Here is a 27,299-nt window from a genome sequence, read left to right on the forward strand (position 1 = left end):
CTCAACAGGTATAGCAGGGCAACCAGTCCAGGTTGGATCAGGTAGGAAGGCTCAAGAAAATGAAATTAACAGAATATTTGATGAAAATAAATATCTGGAAATGAGAGGACAACGTAAGTTTGAGTTAATGATAAGTACACAACATAAATAGTATATATATATATATATACACATATATATATAAATGGATGAATGCTAAGAACGTATTTAGAAAGATAATAATTAACTACAAGGAATGAAGTAAATTATGCAAAAAGAAAAAAAAGAAAGTTAGGTCCAACTCAACAAAAGCTGAGTTCAAAATGCATCACAGGGCTTCCCTGGTGGCGCAGTGGTTGAGAGTCCGCCTGCCGATGCAGGGGACGCAGGTTCGTGCCCTGGTCCAGGAAGATCCCACATGCCGCGGAACGGCTGGGCCCGTGAGCCATGGCCGCTGAGCCTGCGTGTCTGGAACCTGTGCTCCGCAATGGGAGAGGCCACAGCAGTGAGAGGCCCGCGTACCGCAAAAAAAAAAAAAAAAAAAAAAAAAAAAAGCATCATAAAGCACCTTTTCTCCAGAAAGGCCATGGCTTTCTGGGAAAGATACATACAGGAAGCTGCACTGTTTGTATAAGTGTGCAGCCTAGAATTAATTTACAGCCTAGAATTGACCTAGAGTCACTTAATAGTACATTCTAATAAAAGAGCAAAAATTAACATTTTCAATAGAATTTCTGAATAATAATGTCTTGTAATTATTGTAATTTGATAAGCAAAAAAGGGGATTGATGGTTCACATTCAGGTATGATACAAAGTTTAAGTCAGCAACAGCAAGGTGAAAACCAGAAGTGCTTGCAATCAAGTCCTAAGTGCCCATGGCAGGTTGCTCTCAAACCTCTTAAGCAAAATGGCTCAATGGAGCTGCAAGGAAGCTGAGGATAAGGGTAAAACAGTTGCTCCTGGAGTCTCTCATGTTCAACCCCATTTCTGGCAGCAACCTTCTCTGTGGAAGAGCTTGAGAACACATGCCCAAGTGCAGAGGCAGGTCATCACAGGACTGGAAGAACCCCAGACTAAGCTCCGTACTGAAAACATGGCTTTGGGCTTCTACCAGTCTAGTTATGAAACTATTCTCGCCTACAAAATTCTGGAAACACTCTCCTTTCAACATTTACTAAGTGCTATAATTCTTTAAATGTATTCACCACCGTTAGCACTTATGTATCATTTTCTTACAAAATAGTTATTGAGCAGTTAATATGAATTCCTATGACTACCACTATTTTCTAAGATTTAAATGTGAAGTCTTACTATCAAAAGAAATGCTTATTTTATTTAAGAGTCGGCCCACTTGGTATCCTCTATTATTATCATCATAAAAATACCTATTTGTGCCTATTCCACGACACTTTCCACACAGCCAGATGGCCTAGGCCTACCACTTCCACAACATCCAAAGCGTGTTCCTTACCATTTTCTGAATTTCACATAATTGGCACAATCTGTACCCAGGATATCACTCACCATTTGGTGCATACAGCAGAAGCTTATTTAGAGTAATCTAATGATAAAGAACAGACATGTGTTTGATGGTAATGTTCCAAGAGCCAGCTAACTAATTTAAAGCAAAAATTTGCTTTAAAGCATTCAGACTTCCTAAAGTTGGTCTGTTACCAAATCATTTCTAATCTTCGCTTTTCAAATCAATCTTTAGGCACATTCTTGTGTAAACACTAAAACAGCAACAAGGAACAGCTTCTGAGTGAGTCACAAGTTCCTTTAGTATAGTTTGAAACTCTAAAAAGTCATTCCTACTCTGCCTGTTGGTTACTTTTAAAAGGATCATATTCCATCATATGTGGAATCTAAAAACAAAAACAAAAACAGAAAACCCGAATTCATAGATACAGAGCACACATTAGTGGTTGCAGGGGGTGGTTGTGTGGGCAAAATGAGTGAAGATGGTCGAAAAGTATTTGTAAGTTGCTAAGAGAGTAGATTTTAAAAGTTCTCATCAAGAGAAAACAAAAAAAACTTTGTAACTATGCAATGGTAAAGGATGTTAATCAGACTTACTGTGGTGATCATTCTGCAATATATATATATATATATATATATATATATATATATACACACACACATATATATACACATCGAATCCTTATGTTATATATTGATACCTGAAACTAAAATAACATTGTTTATCAATTATACCTCAATTTAAAAAAGAACTAGATTCTGACATTTACCAGAGTTTTAAAACTTTTATAAGTACACAAACTTTATGAAATGCAAATATTAAAGTACAGTTTAAAGAGAGGCAGGAAGGCATAACAGAAATCACAGCATCCATTTTGATGCCGTGGATACTTTGATTCAGCTCTTCTGATTAGCAATTGATAATTTTTTCAGCTTTGCTCCTATTTTCTTTTGAGAAAAACAAAAACCTCTAACATCTGTCAGTGAATCCTTTCAAGTAGTGAAGGCAATGTGTTTGGAGATCTGTTGCTTGACGAACGGTTATAAGCCCTGATTGTCAGCCACTGGGTCAAGGTCGAAAACAAAGTAACAAATGGTTTGACATCCATTCTGTAATCTCAAAAGAGTCAACCATAAGACTTTCAACTACCAGGGCAGCCTCTACTATTGGCAGCAAAACAACAACACAGTGCACCAAGCAATGGTACAACAGATGCCGCCAACCCCATAACCAATGGACACATTTTTTCCCTAGGGATTAGTATTTCCCAATTTCAACTTGTTCTTTCTTTTCAAATGTAGCTGAAGCATATGGAACAGTTACGTAAGTCCTCTTGGGCACTGCAAGTATTCTTGGAAGCAGTAGTTATTATTCTAGTAAAACTTTGTGGGGGAAAAGGCCTAAAAAAAGTAAAGACTCGTGAAAAATTGGTCACAACTAAAGTTTGGGCACATAAAAAAAGTTCTACAATAAAATTATTAAATTGGCAAGGGTTTACATTTGGGCAAAAAATAAAATTTGCTTATGTAGGGACAACCAGGGAAAAAAATGCAATGGTATTCAAAACTGCTACTACATCAAAAATGGTAATGTCCAAAAATGTAAGCCACTAAAACCCAATCAAGGACCCTCATTTAAATATGAATTCTGTCACTTAGTAACAAGTTACTAACCCTCTTCTTAGCATCATCATTTAGTCAAGGTAATGCAAGCTGTTGTAGCATTACATAAAGACAGCAATATACATAATTTCCCACCAGTAAGAAGGTGCTAAACCTTCTCAACCTCACCAAATTTTTTTTTACAAGGAACAAAGAGTCTAATGTATGTGAGTGACTTCTGCAGTAGGTAAGACACTATAAAAAGTTAAACAATTATAAATATAACTGAAAATTTTTAAAAATTTTAGGCATATTTTGAAGATAAAGCAAATTATTTCTCTAACAAACCTCACTTGTTACTGTTATGACAAACTGTAAAGCTTAAGTGATGAAAATCAAAGGAATGCTTTTTACTTACCCTCAATATCCAAACTTGTCTGCATATTAATACCACCACAAATATTTTACTAGCAGATTTCTCCTTTGGTTAAGTCAAATAAGAAGTTGTTCTGAGGTCAAAAGAAATAAGGCACCTCTTTCTAAACGTAGATGGTCTAAGTAAATTTCCTATTTTGATGATGGCCCATACTTTGAGGTTGAAACAGGAGAACATCCTGTATTATAACAGAAGGGCCTCTATGTATTGCTATAGTTAACAAAAGTGGGCAAACTTTTACTATTTACAATGCAAAAACTGGAATAATCTCAGTTTGTGCAATTAAAATCTCTAAGGATTCTCTCATGTTATCTGAAAGATTTTACAAAATAAAATAAAAATAAAGCTCTGAGATGTTTCCCATTTGCACCTCAAGCTGAAAAACATTATCAGTTTTAAAAGATTCGATTTCTATCACACTTACTTTTTTGTGATAAATGCTACAGAGTCCTCTTTCAATGTCAGGCAATTTACGTAGATGATTTTCTATCTGGCCAAACACACTGGATTCTGAATGGAGAACTTCAGATACAGCATCAAGTCGAGCATTTATCTCCCTGTGAGAACAGAGTAATGGCAATTATCAGATATGTTAGAAACTCAGACTGCAGACATTTCCCACTCTAATGCCCAGCACTGTGAGAGAGCAGCCACTCAGAAAAGAACAAAGGAGACTCTTCCTCCATACCTCTGGCCCTTCTATGCCCCTTATCATCGAAATCGAAGAGCAGGTACCAGACAAGGAAAGTCATTAACTAGATGGCTATTCATTAACTAGCCAGCAGAGACTGGCTCCTTACGTTTTCCTTCCTCCAGAGCAAACACACAGACTACACTTCCCAGCCTCCCCTGCAGTGAGGTATGGCCGTGTACCCAAGTTCTAGCCAGTGAAATGTGGGTAGGAATGATTATGCCACTTTTAGCCCTGGCCCATAAAACCTCCTGTGATCTTTCACATTCACTCTTTCCCCCTTTGCCAACTGGATGTTGAGTCCAGGGCAATTCTGTGAGCCCTTCACCTGCTGACTCCATCAGCATGGGTGTGTGAGTAGAGCAAAAAACCCCCCACTCCCACATCTGCTACCAAATGAACGTTTCATTAGCAAAAAATAAACTTGTATTGTATTTAAACAACTGAGATTGAAAATTTACTTGCTACCATTGCTTGTATTACCTGGCTAATAAAATGGGTCTACAGTGGGCAAATGAATTTCCTACTCTGACTGAAAGGACGGACCATCTCAATCAAAAAGCAATTCTTTCAGCTAACCAACTTTTTTGAGAGAATACTTGGTGGTGGTGGTTGAATTGATCAAGTGTTCGACTGAAATGGGACTAGGCACACTGAGCCTGGGCAAAGACTGGGAGCAGCAATAGAAAGTGCAGAGGATGGGACTTCCCTGGCGGTCCAGTGGTTAAGACTCCACGCTTCCACTGCAGGGGGCACGGGTTTCGATCCCTGGTCAGGGAACTAAGATCCCGCATGCCATACAAGACAGCCAAAAAAACAAAAAGGAAAGTGCAGAGGAAAAACATCAGGAGACATGGGAGGCCAGGGCTGCAGGATTTTATGAATGGCTACACCCAAAGTGATGGGCCACTTGGGGAGAAATGGTGAGACTCTGTCAACTCAACATGGAAGCCTGACCAAATGTGTCCTAAATGAGATAAGGCCCATCCAGCACCTATACACGTCAAAGGCCTACACTAGGTATGATGGCCATATGTGAAAAGACTGCAATAAGTAAACATATCTAGTAGAAAACGGGCCTTTAGTAAATGCTTTTTGGATCAATGAATGAACAAACAAGCAAGCAAATGAAAGAATGAACTGACATTTGGGGGGAAATGGGGCCATTAGCTGTTGAATACACATCTATCAAAGTTCTGTTGATATCATATACACTGATGTGAAGGGCAAACCTTATATCAGAATCCTGACTAGATAACTATTGAGTATTTCACAATTAATTGAGTCCTTTTATCTTTGTTATCCTTATAACTATCCTGTGAAGTCATGCCTGTTCACAAAACAAGATACTAACTTCAGGTCTCATTTTTCAAAAAAATATTTATTTGGCTACACCGGGTCTTAGTTGCGGTATGCGGGATCTTTAGTTCCCTGACTAGGGATCAAACCCAGGCCCACTGCATTGGGAGCCCAGAGTCTTAACCACTGGACGACCAGGGAAGTCCCCAGGTCTCATTTTTGTTCCATTTTTTCTCTGGCTCATCCTCCGCTATGTAGAACAGGCATTTGGTTTAGCATGACAAAATAGAACAAGCCAGAGCTTTGTAGACACCCAGGCTGATTCTTCCATTCTCAATGGGATGGCCTCTTAAATCTATTCAGTTCTTTCCATGTCTACTGCCACTACCCTAGTCTAAGTAAAAATCATTTCTCACAAAGAGAAATGTTCTACCAACTCAGCCTCCTAACTTTCCACCCCATGCGCACTTCTGTCCCTTTTTCCAATCCATTCTCCACACCGTAGCCCGAGTGGTCTTCCTAGAACCCAAACCTGTTCATGCCATACCTCTGCCTTAAGCTCATCAATGACCTGCCTTTAATCTTAGATTCAAATCCAGAATCCTTAACTGACCTATAAGACAACTGATCCCTGCTTATCTCGCAAGTCTCGTCTCAGATCACCTGTCACTCTCTTCCTTTCACTCTAAGTTCCAGCTGGACTGAACTTCTCCCAACATCTCGGTCACTCCAAGTTCTCTGACATCAGGGCTTTATCATCTGCTCCTCACTCTGCCTTGAAGACTCCTTTCCCCTTTCCTACTGCCTACCAGCTTCCACTTTGGCAAACTCCTTCTCACCCTTCCTCTGAAAGGGCTTTCTAGACTCACTAGACTATATTTCATCCTTTGCCATCCTTTTCCATACAACCCTCTGTTTTCTTTCCATAGTGGAACTTACAACTGTATTTACTTCTCTACTATCTTTACCGCTAGACAGTAAGCTTGGTGAGAATGGGGATCATTTCTTCAGTCCCATAGTTCTGAGATCACGATACGTGCTCAATAAGTAGCTGTTGAATTTGAGTCAACTGAATTTCAAAGACTACATATAAAATAAATCAAGATGAGGTGAAAAATAAAAAATTAAATTTTCTTTGCGTAAGATTGTTAGGGTAAAACATTGATTTATTTTATCACAACGTTTACCCCAAATGCTATACAAATATAAAGTTTTATTTTAATAACTCACTCCTGCACCAATGAAAGATGACACCAATTGAAACAGACTAAGTTGATGCTGCAGATGGTACGAGGACAGATAAAATAATGCCATCTGTGAATGTATAAAAGACAGCCAGATAGCTACTCCCTCAAAAATTATAAAGGTTGTCTGAAGTATGGAAAGATAAAAGCAAAAGAGGTTAATAAAAACCTAAATCATATTTATGAAGTCTTCCAAAAGACTTTTAAAAAAATACTTTCTTGGAAAATAGAAAGGTAGTAGCTTTTTTTAGCCTTGTGACAGCCCGGACAAAAGCCTGTTCACTATGAATCACTTTCACATTAACCCAGCCTTCACTTGTTAGGGAGGTAACAGCTCAGAGGTTAAGAATTTGGGCTGAAAACGTAAATGACCTCAGTTCAAATCCAGGCTCTTCCATTTACCAGTAATTTAGACTTGCCCTATTTTCTCCATCTATAAAATGGAAATAATAATGGTCCCTAACTCATAGAGTTGTTACAAGAATTCAATGAAATAACACACATTAAGCACTTAGCACAGTGCCTGGTACATAGTAACTACTCAATACATGTTAGTTGTTACCACCATTATTATTACAGAGATCTTTATTTGGTTATGAAATTTGTTTGGTAGGCATCACAGAGAACAGCTCAGGGGAGGGAGAAACAGCACCCAAAACATAAGCTTGGAAATAACTATGTGTAGACAAGCCTTTAGGCATAGATATGCAAAAAGGTGTTTTGTGCAAAGTGAACAGGAAAGGATTACACAAGGAAGGCTAGTTCTGGCACCTCAAGCGCTACATCTGACTGGTAGTAGTGCCCTGAAGTACTGTGCTACGATTGGTTAGCAGGTACATTGAGAAAGAACGCCATAACCAACTACAGATGTCTAACACGGGCAGGGAGAGGGGGAGACGGGGAGAGGGTGAGGCACTGTTTACCACCACGAATTTCTCATCACTGGGGCAGCTATACTTCTACTTTTATCTCCTATAAGCAGATCAGAATGCAAATCAATAAAAAATGACTTCTAATCAAGTTTTTGAAATAAAATGGTGTATCTTAGAACTGTTCTTTAATTAGCAGGTATAAGACTTTCTAAATAACCGTAATAAAATAATAGGTCAGACCACCAGAACAGAAAACAATTATTTTGGTACAGTCAATGAGAGAGATCAACAAAACAGGAAATAGCACTGTCAATTAAATGAGGATAAAGATATTATTCCAAGATGCCCTGTGGTATTCTACAATTGATCGTACCACATGATACATTCTAAACAAATGAAAAGAGGACACCTGAGTCATTCATTTCATTCCATATGACAAAAAACAATGAATGTGAGGTCCTGGGGATGACAAATATTCTTCTTTACCACCAAAGATCCAACGAGTAAATGTGGGTGTCGCTGGAGTCCTGCACGTTTGAAAATGAACTGAGTGATGACGTTAATATCTGTTGTATGTGGCTGTCACTCAGAAACACAGTGTATCACCTATAGCTACTGCCATAGTAAGGACATGTGATCAGTCTGTACCTGCTGGTTGCTATTTGTGGAGATGCCTCTATAATTCTAACATCAGGTTATTTGGGGAGGAAAGAAATAAACTACTGGGGAGAGGTTTTTTGTTGTTGTTGTTTGTTCTGATTTTTTACTGAAAGGTTAGCTCTAAAGACAGATGATATAAAATGCGTAAATTAAATTCAGACATTAACACATTACTCATGCGATATGGCTAAACCAACTACCTAAACAACTTTCTGGTAGAAACATGAATCACAGGCCTTCTCCTAGGGCCTAACCATCATTATTTGAATCCACCTAGCTTTGCCTTTCACACACACTATTCACTCATTCATTCAATGAACAATTACTGAGTGCTTATAAAGCACCAATTGCAAAAACAGAAGATGGAGAGTGCAAATATCATGCTCAAAACCTTATAGATCATGAAAGAGTTTATTTTATTTATGAAATTACATTCTAAAGAGCTATTCTCAATATTTACTTTGTTGCAAATTGTAAATCACCCAAGTTTTTAAGGATTTTTATTACTCATGTTCAAATGAGGCAGGATTTTACCAAGAGACAATTCACCCTTTTCAGAATATTAAACAGAACAATTTTCTGACAGCTACCTTCCATTATTGGTTCAGGTCACAAATCTGAGTCTTTGAAAAGAGCATGAATATGATTTCTGTTTTTGATGATAATGGGAATGGGTATTTTCAGACCATCCCTCCCACTGAGGACAATTCAAAAAGCCAAACAAAACATAAAATACGTTCATGAAAGCATCAAAGGACTAACAAAATGTAAGGAAAAACTATACCAAAATCTAAAAGAAAGCAAGAACCCAAAGAAATAATCCAGCAGTCAAAACCACTTTTGCACTAAAAACATATGCCAGAAGAATCTGCTGTAAAAATAAGCTGGCCTCATAGTAAGGGTAAACTTGTAGAGTAGGTGAGCATCATTTGGGTGAACTGAAACATGTCAAACACTGAACTTGAATTAAGATGTCCCAGACTGGAAGTATCACTGAGAATCTGGCAGAAGCAAATGAAAATCTTCTTTGGGAAAAGACACCTTCATCTTAGCTCTCGTGTTATTTATTTATTTATTTATTTTTATTGGAGTATAGTTGATTTACCATATTGTGTTAGTTTCAGATGTACAGCAAAGTGTTTCATTTTTTTCAGATTATATTCCATTATAAGTTATTATAAGGTATTGAATATAATTCCCTTTGCTATATATACAGTTTATCTATTTTTATGTATAGTAGTTTGTATCTGTTAATCTCATACTCCTAATTTGTCCCTCCCTCCCTCCCTCCCCTTCCCCTTTGTTAACCATAAGTTTGTTTTCTATGTCTGTGAGTCTGTTTCTGCTTTATATATAGATTTATTTGTATTATCTTTAGATTCCACATATAAGTGATACCATATAGTATTTGTCTTTCTCTGACTTTCACTAAGTATAATATTCCCTAGGTCCAATCGTATTGCTGCAAATGGCATTATTTCACTCTTTTTTATGGCTGAGTAATATTCCATTGCATATATATATATACCACATCTTCTTAAGCCAATTGTCTGATGATGGGCACTTGGGTTGTTTCCATGTCTTGGCTATTGTAAATAGTGCTGCTCTCTCACTTTATTCTTAAAAATAAAATTTCTAAATAATATAACCAGCATTCAAGCATAAAAAGAAATGAGATGAGTAAGAATCAATAGAAACAACAGACAACAGGAAGAGACATAAAAACTACCAAGCTTTGTGGGGTGTGGGGCTGAATGATAAAAAATACTCAATAAATTCAAAAGACATTGTCAAAAGAAAGCAGATGAAGAACAGAACAGGTAGAGAAATTAGAAATCAAATCAGTTATATAATTTCCATTACTTTACAGGTGATCTTTCTTTGCTCTCTTGCTCTCTATAGGATTTTTATCTCTGATTCAGTGTCATGTGTAGTTTCATCATGATTTAGCAAAATGTGGGTTTCTTGTTTGTTTTCAATTGCCCTATGATTCAACTGTGCTTTCTAAACCTAAGGAGTCACATCTTTCATGAAATATGAGAAACTCTCATCTTCTATCTCTTTGAATATTGTCTCTCTTTTCCTATTCTCATTTTCTTCTACTGGAAATCTGATGAGGATTATGTTAGACTTGATTTGTCTTTCAATCTCTTCTATCTCTGATCACACTGTCTCTCTGTGCTACACTCTAGGTAATTTCTTCAGATATCATCTTGGATTTCAGATATTGCATCTATTCTGGTCTAAACCCACCCACCGTTTCTAAAAGTTGTATGTACTTCTTAAAAAATCAGCCTGATGATTTTGATGGTATTTTTGTTCTGTGCTTATGTTTTTATTATCTTTTGTGTTTCTTTTAACTTGGTGGTTCAATATTTATCTTTATAATCCCCTTATTTGAAGGTCTTGGGATTCTAAGTCTACTGTTTATAATTTCTGCTGACTCAACTCATGATTACTTGTTTCTCCACGTCTTTTGTAATTACGGTTTATGAGCTTACAGCAGAACTTGCTCTTTGAGATTCCTAGGAGGCCTAGATGAGAGTGTATCCCTTCAGGGAGGACCTGTATTTGCCTTCGCCAGGAACCATAAAGCACAATGGGACAATTTTAAATAAATTTCACAACTTAGAAATTGCCAGACCACAGAGATAAAACAAATCAGAATAACAAACCTGAGTGAAGGTGGGCCTGTGGTTAAGAACTCTTGGAAACTTGGCAACTATAGAACAAAGCAGAGACCAGCTACAGGTTCCTGAATAGACTGCATCCCAAAAGATGCTGGTTAATCCATATGCAATAACAGGGCAGACATTTGGGTAAGAGGCATTTAGGGTCACTTTTTTCTTGGTGGCAGCAGTCCCCTTCTCTGCTCTCGCTCGCATCCACACAGCAAAGGAAAAGAGGCATGGCGTCAACATCAATCAGTCACAGCTCCCAGTTCTGTTTCACCCACCACTCTTCCTTCCCATTTATGAGAAGTAGTGTGTCTCACTGGGCTGAGTAAGAGCAGAGTCACCACAGGTGAACATCTGTTGGCAGGCTCATGGAACATGGGAAACCACAAAGAATAAATAGGGCCTCCTCGTGTAGTTAATTACAGGAAGTTCCATAGAGTTAAAATGGCACTTAGCTTTGCTAATATAAACTAAATGTTAAGTGGAGCAAATATATAATGTTCTATTACTTTGTCATTTAGGCCAGGGCTATAAATTAGACATACAAATATTAATACTCTAAACATATGGGTTTACCAAAATAAAAGTCATTTAATTATTCAAGAAAATTAACTATCACTAAAATGTACTTTAGAAAATTACACAAAAATCTAGTCAAGGACCTATTTCCTAAAACCAACAATTTTCAATCTGCTTAAATATTGGTGTGATTTAAATGCCAATAATAAACTTAGCATGCTTAATTCTCTTAAGCAGTTTTATAAAAATCTAACTTGAATTATAAAAGTATTCTTCATTTGTTCTAATTATGTTATTGAGCAATACAGTGAGTCACAAGCATTTTATTTTAGGTATAAAAGCTTCCATCACTTGCATCTACTTCTCACTAGATTACACCTTGACCAAATTAGATTAGAAACTCCTTGAGAGTAGGAACACTGTCATTGACACTAAATAATACAAAATTAATAATAACTATCTGGGACTTCCCTGGTGGCACAGTGGCTAAGAATCTGCCTGCCAATGCAAGGGACATGGGTTCGATCTCTGGTCCAGGAAGATCCCACATGCCACGGAGCTACTAAGCCCATGCGCCACAACTACTGAGCCTGCACTCTAGAGCCTGCAAGCCACAACTACTGAGCCTGCGTGCCACAACTACTGAAGCCGGTGTGCCCAGAGTCCATGCTCCGCAGCAAAAGAAGCCAATGCAGTGAGAAGCTCATGCACCACAACAAAGAGTAGCCTCCGCTCACCGCAACTAGGGTAAGCCCGCAAGCAGCAACGAAGACCCAACACAGCCAAAAATAAATAAATGCAAGCAGCAACGAAGACCCAACACAGCCAAAAATAAATAAATAAGTTTAAAATAACTATCTTATACTACTAAGTGTTAATGTGCACTTGGTCAATCAGAACAGAAAGTTGAGCTTCCTAAATTCCCAGGACTTAGTCAAGTTAAAGTATTAAATAAAAGAGAAAGGCTGTGATCCAAGCCCAACCACATACAATGACAGTCCTCAAATGCTAATAGTTGCCTCATTCTGAAAAGGGACTCACACAAAGGCTCTACCTCTTTACCAGTGGTCCTTGAAAATTCTCCTCACGATTCTGACTATAGCTATAGGCAAAAGATAAAATACAGGGAAGTACCAGATTCAGGAGAACTGACCAGGACAGATACTGGACAACTGACATCATGGGCACCCAGCCTCCTTCCTGTAACCACTGGAAGCCCCCCAGCCAGGTCATCTTATGACTGTCTTCCCATCTTTCTAAAACAAGATGTGGTGGAAAACAGATGCTCTCAAGTCTAACATGGGCTTTCCAGAGAGATGGGCTTGGGTTTGAATCTCACTTTCACCTGATCAGGATGGTGGTGAAGGGGTGGTAGAAGTACCATTTAAAAATTTCGTGTGTGTGTGTGTGTGTGTGTGTGTATTATATTCTCTATATTATTTACTTTTAAGAATAAAACATTGCAAACACACATAAAACACTACCCCAGCTGCATTTCTTTCCCTTTCCTCCCTTCCCAGAAGTGACCATTTTCCTGATGTTAGTAAATATCCTTTCCACTTCCTGTTTTTATATTTCTACCACTTATGTCTGAACCCCTAAACAACACAAATGTGTTACAAAGTTCAGATAAATGGTTATTGTGCTCTATGTATTCTTTTTTTTTTTTTTTTTTTTTTTAGTGGTACGTGGGCCTCTCACTGTTGTGGCTTCTCCCGTTGCGGAGCACAGGCTCCGGACACGCAGGCTCAGCGGCCATAGCTCACGGGCCCAGCCACTCCGTGGCATGTGGGATCTTCCCGGACCAGGGCATGAACCCGTGTCCCCTGCGTTGGCAGGCGGACTCTCAACCACTGCGCCACCAGGGAAGCCCTATGTATTCTTTTATAACATTGTTTTTATGAGATTTATCCACATTGAAACATGTAGACTTGAGTCATTCATTTTAACTGCCATATAATATTCTAATGTATGACCAGATAACTATTTTTCCATTCCCCTACTAATAACTAGGTTGCTTACAATTTTTTGGTATCACAAAGCTCACAGCTATCTTCTTGACTGCACAACTGATGCCAGGAACCACAGTAATCCTTTATATGTACCATCTTATTTGGTCCTCACAACACCACTATGGGGTAAGTAATGCAATTCCCATTTTACAGGTAAAGAAACTGAGGTGTACAAAAGTTCATAACTTGACCCAAGTGACACAACTGAATGAGGGAATCAGAACTCAAGCTCAAGTGTCTCATTAACTCCAAAACTGTGCTTTCAGACATGGCCCTATGTGCTTTGCTGGATGATCTCGGTTAATGAACCTAAGTGTCAGTTTTTCTCATCTACAAAATAGAAGCAGTAACCAGCTCTGAGGACAGCTGAAAGAACAGAGATAACACAGAAGAAAAATGCAGCACAGTTAGACCCTGGTTTCCCTTTCTGCCATTTTCTTTCCACTCATATGATCCTCTTGAGTTTTCATCTTCTGCTTCCCCCCACATAGAGACTAGTTTACAGAGGAACAGACCTCACCTCTCAAGCCTCAGCACTTCCCTCTTCCCACCTTGGCTACTCTTCTTTCCTCAACTCTTAGATTTGGACGTCTGCTCCTTTCTACCAAAACATTTCCCTTTCTTTTTTTAAAAAAATATGTTTCCTTTTCATCCCTAAAATTAATCTAACATTTTGCATAAATACCTTCACCTGGACAGATACAATCCAGAATGTTTTTCAAAGGTAAGGGAGATGAAAGATTTTTCAGAATACTGTACTATGGGAGCAAAATTGCATAATGTTTGCAATTGACAAAATTCAGTGTTCTTTACAACCTCACTACAGATATTGAATAAATGTGTGATACATTTAAATAATCATCAAAACACTTGTTTCCATTCCAGAGATGTGTACATTTGATCTGCCCATGCCAAGAGGAGGAAAGATATGAAATAATTGAGCCTATCTGTTATGGACTGAACTGTTTCCCCCCAAAAATATATGCTGAAGACCTCTGTACCTCAGAATGTGACCTTACTTGGAAATAGGGTTATTTTAGATGTAATTAGTTAAGATGAGGTCATACTAGAATAGGGTAGGCCCCTAATCCAATTTGACTATATTCTTATTAAAAGAATGCCACATGAAGAGAAATGCACGCAGGGAGAATACTATGTGAACATAAAGGCAGAGATAAAACACAACACATCTCCAAGCCAAGTAACACCAAAGATTGCCAACAAACCACCTGAAGCTAGGAGAGAGACACTGAACAGATTCTCCCTCACAGGCCCACTGACATTTTGACCTTGGACTTCTAGCCTCCAGAACTGTGAGACAAATTTATGCCATTTAAGCCACCCAGTTTGTGGTACTTTTGTTTCAGCGGCCATAGTAAACAAATACACTGTCTAAATCACCAGTTATGTAATTCAGATTCTACAGGTATGGTCTTTAAGAGCCACATGAAAATCACGTTGACCCCAAATATTTCTAAGCAAATAAATTCTGACTCAGATGTGTTTAGAGTTATGAGCTAGACCTTTTTACATGATACTTAAAACTAGCTATGCCTGAAGTGGATGATAGCCCCTTCCTGTCACCCAGCCTGGCTTCCTTACTAAGTCACATGACTTTCTCTGATCAACTTCTATCTATTTTAATTCCACTAGGGGTTTGACAAGAATGCAAGATGTCGCCACACCATTTCTTCCACTGTTAAGTACAATGTTTTCATACCTGAACAAGCAATTATTCCACTAAAAGAGAAGAAATGATTTCTCAGAACCAATTCTGTGGCACTAAAACAAGGAATCACAAGAAAGAAAACTGCTTCTAAGGTTCTTTTAAAATCAAGAAGTTTTCCTCCGAAAAATAAACTTCCCTTATATAGGTTTGCCTTTATTTTCAAAGCCTACTGAAAACCCTAAGATTTTCAAATGGATTCATTTGTTCATAATTTCTTAATCATCTGTTATATTCAAAGTACTATGAGCTGCCAGTGTATTGTGTTTGGGGTGTAGTAGTAAGAAACAGGACATAATTGAGAGGAGATAACTTTCTATAGCGGGAGGAAGGAGAAGAAGGAGGACTTCTCAAAGGAGGAGTCTGAGTTAGGACTTTAATGAGTCATTCTTTTCATTATCCATTCAATAAATACTTACCAGACTATACTACAAAGCCACAGTAATCAAAACAGTATGATATTGGCACAGAAAGCAGACACATAGATCCATGGAACAGAATAGAGAGCCCGTGGTCAATTAATGTACGTACGGTCAATTAATCTATGACAAAGAAGGCAAGAATGTACAGTGGACAAAAGACAGCTTCTTCAGTAAGTGGTGCTGGGAAAACTGAACAGTTATATGTAAATCAATGAAATTAGAGCATTCCTCACACCATACGCAAAAATAAACTCATAATGGATTAAAGACTTAAATGAAAGGCCTGAAACCGTAAAACTCCTAAAAGAGGATATAGGCAGAACACTCTTTGACATAAATTGTAGCAATATTGTTTTGGATCTGTCTCCTAAGGCAAAAGAAGTAAAAGCAAAAATAAACAAATGGTGCCTAATTAAACCTAAAAGCTTTTGCACAGCAAAGGAAACCATCAACAAAATGAGAAGACAACCTACTGAATGGGAGAAAATATTTGCAAATGATATGACCAATAAGGAGCTAATATCCAAAATATAAAAACAGCTCATACAGCTCAATATCAAAAAATAATAATAATAAACCAGATTCCAAAGTGGGCAGAAGACCTGAACAGACATTTTTCCAAAGAAGATATACAGATGGCCAACAGGCGCATGAAAAGATGCACAACGTTGCTCATCACCAGAGAAACGCAAATCAAAAGTACAAGGGGATATCACCTCACACCTGTCAAAATCTCTATTATCAAAAGGTCTACAAATAACAAATGTTGGAGAGGATATGGAAAAAGGGAACCCTAATACACTGTTGGCGAGACTGTAAATTGGTGCAGCCACTATGGAAAAGAGCATGGAGGTTTCTCAAAAAGCTAAAAATAGAACTACCATATGATCCAGCGATTCTCCTGCTGGGTATATATCTGAAGAAAACAAAAACACTAATTCAAAAAGATACATACACCCCAATGTTCATTGCAGAATTATTTACAATAGCCAAGAAATGGAAGCAACCTAAATGTCCATCAATAGATGAATCAATAAAGAAGATCTGGTATATTTATACAATGGAATATTATTCAGCCATAGAAAAGAATAAAATTCTGCCATTTGCAAGAATGTGAATGGACCTAGAGAGTATTATGCTTGTGAAATAAGTCAGAAAGAGAAAGACAAATATTCTACTCTATCACTTATATGTGAAATTTAAAAAATAAAACAAGCAAATTTATATAACAAAACAGAAATAGACTCCATAGACACTGAGAACAAACTAATGGTTACCAAGGGGGAGAGGGAAAGGTGGAGGGGCAAGATAGGGGTATGAGATTAAGAGATACAATTATGTATAGAAAAAATAAACAAGGATATATTGTACAAACAGGGAATTATAGCCATTATTTTGTAATAACTTTAAATTGAATATAATCTATAAAAATATTCAATCACTACGTTTTACAATATTATATGTTTCAGGTATACAACACAGTGATAATGTTGTGAATCAACTATACAACTGTACCTCAAATTAAAAAAAGGAATACTGATATATGCTACAACATGAATGAACCTTGAAGATATTATGCTAAGTGATAAGATAGTCACAAAAATACAAACCTTGTGTTATTCCACTTATATGAGGTACCTTGAATAGTCAACTTCATAGAGACAGAAAGTAATATGGTGTTTGCCAGAGTTTAGGAAAAATGAGTAATGAGAAGTTATTCATGAATGTGTACTGAGTTTCAGTTTTGCAAGATGAAAAGAGCTCTGAAGATGGACTGTGGTGATGGTTGCACAATACTAATGTATTTAATACACTTAAAATGTACTTAATGAATGTACTGCCCTTAATGACATGTACACATAAAAATGATTAAGATAAATTTTACATTATGTGTATTTGACACTAATAATACATATTTTGTTTAAAAAGTGCAAATGTAGAAAAATGAGCACGGGGAAAAATACTTATCAAATGCTTGTTATAAAGGAAACACACAGTTGAGTGAGACAGGCAGATATTAAACAAACACTGATAAACAAATACCAATCATAATAAGTCCTATACACCATCCAAGAATAATACAAAGAACATAATTTAGATTAGGAGGTCAGAGAAAACCTCTCTGAAGAACTAACACTTTAAGGTAAAACCTAAAGAAGAAAGCAGTTAGCTGTGTAAAAACTGAAGAGAAAGAAAAGAATATTCTAGGTAGAGAGATGAGTAAATGCAGAGACCATGAGAAGAGAAAAAGCTCTGGGATGCTCAGGAACTAAAGGAAGGCCAGAGTGAACAGACGACAACGAATGCATGAATGCAGAGGAGAGTCAGACAGAACAGCCATGTTTAAGAATTTTAATTTTATTTGAAGCACAATGGAAAGCCAATGAAGAGTTTAAGGCAGGGCAGTAATATGATTCAGCTTTTATTTTCAAAAAAGAGATCAGTTAGGAGGATACCGCAGCAGTCCAAGTGGGACTGACTGCAGTCAAGATGGCAAGACATGCACAGTCTCTGGATATATTTTAGAGGTAAAAGCAATAGGACTTAGTATTAGATTGGATGTGGTTGTCAAAAGGAAATATCCGGAGTAAATCCCAGGTTTCTGGCCCAAGCAACGCATTAGGTGGAGGGGACAGGGAACCAGGAGGAGGAATAGGGTTGAATACGTTAACTTTGAGATGCCTGTGATACACCTATGTGTTTAGGAGCCTGAGTTGAATATATAAGCCTGGAGAATAGAGGAGAGTAAGGCCCAAAGATACAAATTTGAGAATCACTGACATTTTGATATTTATGGTCATGGGCATAGGAAAGCTCATTGGAGAGAACAGAAGGGGAAGGAAGGATAAGGGAAGGAAGAAAGCTGAGCTCCTAAGGTTCAGGCCTCAGGAACTCCAACATTTAAAAGATACAGAGAAGATGAACAGTGAGCAAAGGAAACTTTGAAGAAGCAGCTAGCAAGTTAGGAGGGAGACAAAAATGAGTAGTTTCCACTTTAGAAAAAGGGAACAGACTGTACAAAGGTCCAGAAATAAATCACACCCTAGTGTGCTGTGAGAACTGTAAATAGTAGGGAGCAAAACATAATCAGATATACATTTTTTTTAAAAAATCACCTTTGGGCTTCCCTGGTGGCGCAGTGGTTGAGAGTCCGCCTGCCGTTGCAGGGGACACGGGTTCGTGCCTGGGTCTGGGAAGATCCCACATGCCACGGAGCGACTGGGCCCGTGAGCCATGGCCGCTGGGCCTGCACGTCCGGAGCCTGTGCTCCGCAACGGGAGAGGCCACAACAGTGAGAAGCCCGCGTACCGCAAAAAAAAAAAAAAAAAAAAAAAAAAAAAAAAATCATCTTTGGGTAATGCAGATAGAAACAGAGAAGGGCAATACCGGAGGCATGGAGATGCTTAGTTTCCTTAATAAAAAGTCTTTCATGAAAGGGCTTTCATCTGAGTGCCTTTCATAAAAAGTGATTTTACAAAAAGGCAAGATGATATAATACTACTTCTTGCAGAGAGGCAATGTTTTCATCATTGATCAAAATAGTTCATCCACTAGAAGGGGAGGAACTGATTTCTCAGGTTCCCTTTGTGGTTAATAATCTGCTATTCTGTAAGTGTGTATGCACACCTGCACACGCATGTACACACACACACACACACACAGCTGCATTTCCAAGAAATCACTATCTCACTGAAGGAAGTGTCTTATTTCCAATTTGTTCTGCATACTCATGTCGAACATTTCCTGAGGCAGAGACATGCTAGTAGATGTGTGGGTCTGGAGCTGCGGGAGATAATGGAGACAAAGTCATCAGCACATGAGTTACAGGAGAAGCCATGGCCACAGATAAGATCCTAAGTAGTGTTGAAAGTAAGAAGATGCCCCAGGAAAGAGCCACGGGTAACATCAACACTTAAGGTGCAGACAGAAGAAGAGGTACTCACGGAGAAAACTCAGAACTTACCTTTGCTTAATGTTTCAAAATATAGGGTAAGTTACTGAATCTTGAATACTCTTCTAAGATGAACAAATCTGCCTTGGAAATTAATATTTTGCCTAAAATACCATTTTAGATACTCATCCCACACTTTTCAAAGTTTTCTGCCCCTCCCCCCTCCCAACCAGTCACTATTTACAAGCAGAATTTGCATTGTGGGGCTTGTGGACAAAACCAATAAAGTACCTATGGTATATGTATAAAAGATTGACAAGACCATATCAACTAAAAGAAGCAGAAGAAATTCAAAGATGGAATCTCAAAAAAAATGAATTCAATATAATTTAATTTTAAAAGGTCTTAGGACTAATGGCTTGCCAACATGGCATTCAGTTATAAGAAGCCAGAGGCCTACACTGAAGAATCTTCTTGCCTAAAATTACAGAACTGATAAAACGTATGGGACACAACACATAAGAAAGCATAACCTATTTATAAAAGCCAACGTGTTTCAGTAGAGTAACATCTGACCTCAATAACCCAAGTGAATTCTTTGAATCAGTAAGTATAGGGTAAAAGCCATTTATACTTTCTAGAAAGTCATTAGAAAAATTTGCACCAAAGAGGCCATTTTATAGAATAAAAAGTAGTGGGAGTGGAAAATCCTCTGAAACTTGAAACACTTGGTTCTGAATTTATGAACTGTGTGATTGCCCTGGAAGCTAAAATAGGTTAAAAATATAAAAAAGATCCTAAAGGATTTAAGAGAATTCATGGATGACTGACAAATAATGGGCTCTTGAAGAACTTTGGGAGATCCACCTTATATCTTGCTAAGTTCCCTTGTCACCAATTATTTGTTGTATGATCTCACTATAGACAAAAACTAGGCCCTAACCTTTGGCTGCCTATGTCAGAGACAGAATATTAGCCTGGATGCATGGCACCTAATGTTAGTACTAAAACAACAACAACAATAAATATATAGCTGAACTACTGACTAATCAGCTGAAGATTTTCTCTAGGGATTTGTTTGGAAGACATGGCAAGTGCAATTAAGATATCACTGGAATTCTTTGGAAGTCAATTTTTTTTATAAACACATTTTTATTTATTAATATTTATTTATTTATTTTTGTCTGTGTCGGGTCTTAGTTGCGGTGCATGGGCTCTGTAGCTGTGGCATGCAGGCTCTCTAATTGTGGCACACGAGTTCAGCCCCACGGCATGTGGGATCTCAGTTCCCTGACCAGGGATCGAACCCTCATCCCCTGCACTGGAAGGCAGATTCTTAACCACTGGACCACCAGGGAAGTCCCTGAATTCAATTTTAATGGATTAGGAAGCTTAAAGTTTTAAAACTATGACTTAAAATAAAAATGGCAAAGGAAGAAGTTTTGTGTGCCTCTTTTCAGCTATATATGTTTTACGCTGGTCTAAAGTTCATACTTGAAAGCACTGGAGTTCAATGCATGGAGTACCTTCTCTCAGCCTTTCTGGGAAAGGAGGGTCCCAAAGAGTACATGATCAACCCCCAAAGAGCATACAACATGGTCTACTGAATTTATCTCAAATTAATCCTATTTATACAAAACAAATTTAACAACAGAAATAAAAAATTTAATTTGCATGAAAAAGTCTGCTAGCAAGTCTGTTTCTGTTGAATATTTCAACTAACCAAATAAAATAATAAGAATAATGTGGATGCTTTAGATGCCTTTCTATCAGCCAGAAGGCAACACCCCTTATATTGCTGTCCGCAGACTGTCTACAGAAAGCCATCTTGTCTGCTTTTGCTCCATGAGGTATCTTCATCTCGTTTGAATACTGAACCAAAGTAGATACTTCCATTTTCAGAATTCCTTCTTTACCTAGTCAGTTTCCCCTGTCCAAAGGTCTTTATGGTCAAGAAAAGAAATCGTAATGACCCATGAAAAGCTGAAGTGATTTAGTAATCAATCATCATCAGAACAGTATCTTAAAGCTTAGGACTAACAGTTAACAGCATCTGCTATCCTTTGCTAAAGATGGCTATTTACTAAGCACAGCATAAGATACAGCCATTAGTGAGGCTGCTGTGCAGTTTAAGAGACGATGCACGTAAAGCCCCTAGCATAGTGCTTGCTATATGATAAAGAGCTCAAACCTGGCTGTGAAGATTACTGCCTCATTCTATCCCTTACAGCAGCCCTGTGAGGAGGTACTGTACCACTGCAAAGGTGAGAACACGGTGGGCTGGCTAGGGGGTGGTGAGCTGCAGCCTTAGTGGGACTAACTCAGTTGACAGAGCCCACTAACAGCCCCAGCACTACACTCTCTCTGGTCCGTCCATATGGGAAGCTGTTCAAGATGGATTCAATGCTGATTTTAAACCTAGGCTCTACCAGCTGTGAAACATTAAGCAAGTTATTGAAGCTCTCTGAATCTGTTTACTCATCTCAAGGACCCACCCTCAGACGATGATTCTGAATATTAAATACTGGTACATAGTAAAAGCACAATAAATAATAGCATTCATTCATTCAGTCCGTCAGTCAACATTATTTGGACTCCTATTACATGACAGGCATAGGTCACAGCTCCCAAATCTATCTGCATGTCAGAATCATCTGGGAGCTTTTAAAAATTCCAACTCCAGGCCACACTGAAGGCCAATGAAATCACAGTATCTGGGGGTTGGATACAGGCATTAAGTATTTCGAAGCTTCCCAGGTGATTCCAACGTGCAGACAAGCCTGGAAACCACTGTGTTTTAGGCACCAGACTCACCTACCTTCCCTGAAAGCACACCTAGTTTACTCATCCTACCTTCTTAAACATCTCAGATCTAAGCCCTCTTTCAGATTCCTACTGTTACTTCTTTAGCTCAGGTCCTCAGAACCTCTCCGTGAACTTGCTAACTTGTTCCCCACCCATGACCACTTTGTCTGCTCCCACACACAAGCCAGTTCTGATCCTATCACTCCCATGTGCAGAATCACTGGATTAAACTCTGGCTACCAGCTCCTCAGCCCAGCCTTCAAAGCCCTCAACAAAAGGCCAGCCTCTCTCTCCCTACACCCTTATGCTACTGATGACCCAAGCTAACTGGTTAACTCACTTTCTCCGGGCAGACCCCATGTCTTCCAACTGAAAGCAGACTCGTTCTTAGGGACAAGGAAAAAAATCTTCCCGATAATAGTCTATTGCCAGATACAAAATAAAATCTTCCCTGATTGAAAACAGTGTTCAGATTAAACACACAAAAGACAATTCCTTTTACCTTAGTTTAAGGAGTGGCTGGGTCACCCACTTCTTTAACTTCCGTCTCCCAAATGAAGTTTTAGTATGGTCTAAAACCCAAAATAAACTTCCTTTGGTTTTCATATCAGTCTAAAAAAGACCAGAAAACAAGGTTTATTAACTAGATGATTGTATTTGTACCAAAACTGCTAGCTGTTCATGTGTCCTCATTATTCCATAGACCCCAATTTTAAATGTTACACCCTAGCATAAAACAGAGCTCCAAACAGGTGTTCATTTAATGTCAGATGAATGAATGTATACATACACACATCCTTATATACACACACAAAGTACTTCTATTTTACACAAGAAAGATATAGTCTATGTATAGTTTTCAGTTAACTAACAATAAATTATTGAGAAGTCTCTTTTGAAATGTTTGTCCTAAACATCTCAAAAATATAACTGCATCCTTTCCTGCCTTGGAAAGCACAGTGAAGATAATTTCATTTCCCTTTGGCAGTTCAGTATCTCCCACTACCTAAGAGTTGCCATTCTAAAGACAGATACTCTCATGACAACACTGGACAAGTTTAAGGAGAGAAGTGAACCTGTACTGCACTCTAGGACTGTACCCCTGAAGGGTTTGATTTTAGTCTGTTTTATTAAATGCTTAGCAAAAATTTATCTATGCTTTGCCACTTTAAAGTTAAGCCATTAAAAAAATTTTACAATTAACTAGAGGTGGTATTAAATTTTACCAAGGTTTCACTGTAGTACAAAATGTCTAATAATAGGTTTAAGTTCTATTTGGAACATAAAGTTGTTTTCACCTGATTTTTTTTTTTTTACTCTTTCCTTTTCCTTCAAATCAACGAGCAGGTACGTACAGAATACCTCCTGTGTGCTCAGTAGAATAACTGGCAAAGGTATATCAAGACATGGTCCCTCCCTCAGGGCACTTACATCCAAGTGTGGGAGAAAAGACTCCTAATGAGGACACAATGCCACCTGGCAGAAATCGACTATAAAAAGTGCGCTATAACCTCTCCAGGCCTTAGGAGTTTAAAGCAGAGCCACACGGAAACTACAGTGGTCCTGGAAGGCTCCCTGAGGACGAGCTGGGCAGGCAGAGCAGACCTATGAGGAGAATCCACATCAGTGACTGCACCATCCCTTCCTGAGAGGACAGCCCGACTGCCTGGACCACAGTAAAGGGTCCCAGGAAGAGTACGGTGGAGGGGAATCATTCTCTAGTTACCTGGCATCATCGGAGAAGCAGGCTCAGACAAGAGAGGGAGAGCTGGGGGAGACCTGAGTCCTGTTATACCTTTGCTCTCCCTGACAGCCAGCTCCCTCCTCATGACCCCTTTCCATTGCTCTATGGTAAAGGAGGCCAAAGCCGAAGCACAAAGACAAGCAGAAGATGCTAATTCTCAGCTTCTATTTCTACAAGGGCCCAAGTCCTGATAAAGAAAGGGATTTTACAGGGTATTCTGATGACGGATGATTTTTGCCTTAGGAATTTGATTTCAGAACTGACTCCACTGTGATAGGATGTGAACAGGGAGGATGTGGCAGAAGTAAAGAAATCTTGGAATGCCGGGGCTGTGTCTGCAGGCTTTGACTGTGGGCTCTTCTTCAGCCCAGAAATGCCCTTTTGTGTGCTACGTCGGGGATGTATACAGAGTTGATGAGAAAGACTTGCGGGAAATATGCTCAACTTCAGGATGACAGAATGACATGATAAAAATGTTATTGCATAAAAGGAAGGCTGACTCCAGTATACAAGGACAGCCTGGCAGAGGGAGAAACCAAGTGAGAGAAACTAGACAGCAATATACAAATCCAGGAGTCAGGAGAATAAATTCAGCATTTACTTTAATTCACAGCAGTTCTAGTGATTCACAGCAGATGGTTCAGCTTTTCCACTGCTTACTCAGATGACCTGGAACTGCTTTTTCTTTCTGTGACTTTATGCTATAATAACATTAGTTTTATAATATAATATCTCACATTCCCAAGTGATAGTTTAATACATGAAAGCAATAATTTTAATGTCTTCATTATCCTTCTCATTCATCAATAAAGGGCAAGTAAACAATGATGGAAGTTTGTGAAGTGAAATATTATGCATCTTACAGTCAAACTGAGTATCAGAGAAACTTGTTTTATATGCTGGATAATGAAGTAAGACTGCAGACACTTCATCAGTTAAAAGTATGTAGAAAAAAATTAACCAAGCAGACCAAAAAAATCCACTTTACATTAATTTCCAAAGATGATGCCTTTCCAAAGAAATATTTGATAAAGAAATTATCAGGATGGACATGTTGCTTCAATCATTAAAAAGCACAGCTCGGGCCTCCCTGGTGGCGCAAGTGGTTGAGAGTCCGCCTGCCGATGCAGGGGATACGGGTTCGTGCCCCGGTCTGGGAGGATCCCATATGCCGCGGAGCGGCTGGGCCCGTGAGCCATGGCCGCTGGGCCTGCGCATCCGGAGCCTGTGCTCCGCAACGGGGGAGGCCACAACAGTGAGAGGCCCGCATACCGCAAAAAGGAAAAAAAAAAAAAAAAAAAAAAAAGCACAGCTCTACAGCTCCCAGCATAACCCCCAAGTAAGTATTTCATGTATTTGGTCCTCAAAGAACGTGAGCACTGCAGTTACTGGTAGATGTCAGGCAGAGCTGTCAGCTGAAGACAACACTGTTTTCACCTGCATACCTAAGAACAGACCGCTACCTTATCCCAAATTATTTTTCAAAACCATTTGGAATCTAATAGGCCTTATGTTTACCTGACCTGATTCTGAAGGATTTCCAGGTTCCTTAATGTTGTTCCATTAATTGTCATAAATTCCATTTCGCCTGACAACTGTTTAAAATTCCTGTAAAAGAATGAAATATGAGCCATGATGCAAGTGCATAAAGGAACAGAAAAACTAATTTAGGCATTAGAAATACTCCAGTAACATGATTTCCTGCGAAAGGAAATCGAACCGAAAAAGCCAAAAAGAATATTCATTATAAGAGTATCTTCTATCGACGCTGGGCGCTGTTAGGTAAACTGATGTGAAAGGACAGCTGTTGTCACACCAAAACCAAGAACAAGGAAGGGAAGTAATGGCACCAACAATTTAAAAATTTTTTTATATTTCCAGTAATAGAACCAAACATAGCCTTTTATCATTGGCAGAGCAAGTGGTGGTCTCTTCAGGAAAAGCTACGCAATTTGCTAGAAAAATGTCAGTACACTTAAAAACGTCCTCCTTATTCTTTAGCATGAGATCATCCTGATAAACACTTTAAAAGCTTTTAATCAACATTCTGGTATGTGCAAATGTTATTTACTCTATAATTAAGACCACAAATTAATGTGGCTAATGTTTTAGTAGAGTATAAAACTGAAAAAGTAGAAATTACTTCCTTAAGTTCAAAGAATTCACATTCTCCATATGTCCCTGTAACTATCCCAAACTAGATTAAAAATTCAATAAATTTCAAATAAACTTGACTATTGAGTTCAATGTGATTAATAAATGTGTGCACAATTCAAATTTTGTCCTTATTAGTCTGTCATGTTAAGAAGTATATTAATCAATGCATTACTAATCCAGTAATTAATTTCCTTTATAAGCCAGTCCTTTGACATTTCTGTCCACAGAACTTACAGATTTGATGGCTCATTTTTCAAAGCAAGAAAAATAACGGCAAGTCACTAAACTATTTGGAGGGAAAGCATGAGTGTTTGCATCATAAAACTAACCCCACTCATCATGGCCGTAATAAGATGTAAATAAAATCCAGTTTCCTAAGCCAGTTATGGAAGCAAGCTTTCAGCCAGGAATCTAGAGCCTAAAATCAGAGCCCAAGGAGCCAGTGCGCATTGAGAGATGCCTCCACTTCTAGATGACTCCCAAAACTAAGGTTCCAGAGCCCTGAAAAAGAAATAACTTACTGCATATTAGGAATGTCGCCTAGTAACTGAACACTGTCCCCTGGCAGTGTAATTTACCTGCAACAGGTTTGACCTAACTTCCAAAGGATGACTTGTTAACGATTTTTAGAGGGAAGCAACTCCAACATTGATAGTAGGTGTGTGTAGGCCATTCTCTCCTTCTTATAACCGTTAACTCAATTTGCCTTGATTACAGTAATTTATCTTCTGCTGCTATCCTCATTAATAGATCTAAGCTCCTTGGAGGCATGGGTTCTTTGCGTCTTATACGTTTTGCAGCACCTGCAGAGCCTAGCCGAAAGTATATGTTCAGCAAAGGTCTGCCATCTTTCTATGGGGAGGCCAGTTTGGGTTTGTTTGGTTTCCTTTCAGTCATAAAGCCCAGAAATGTATGTGAAACACCCAGAGACAGTAATAAAATGTAAAACATTATTTTCAGGAAGAAACAATTAGGCAGTGATTTGCTGTACAGCTGACAGATGTTCACACACCTTCATGGTCAAAGATACAAGTTGGAAGTATTGCTAGCCTGGACTCTGAGTTGCTATCTAAGCAGTTCC

At 38.4% G+C, this 27,299-nt stretch overlaps 1 protein-coding gene across 1 annotated transcript in view; it reads right to left on the reverse strand.

Annotated features, from left to right (window-relative positions):
* Positions 1-27,299, reverse strand: part of MSH3 (mutS homolog 3) — a gene marked incomplete at its 5' end in the record, with an annotated part of 184,343 nt that overhangs the window by 92,201 nt on the left and 64,843 nt on the right. The window contains 3 exon segments of the mRNA XM_082624087.1: positions 3,922-4,054; positions 22,820-22,929; positions 25,585-25,669. Coding sequence (XP_082480213.1) covers positions 3,922-4,054; positions 22,820-22,929; positions 25,585-25,669 — 328 coding nt within the window.

This window comes from Mesoplodon mirus (genome assembly GCF_964341445.2).
Source record: "Mesoplodon mirus genome assembly, chromosome: 5".
Lineage (NCBI taxonomy): Eukaryota > Metazoa > Chordata > Mammalia > Artiodactyla > Ziphiidae > Mesoplodon > Mesoplodon mirus.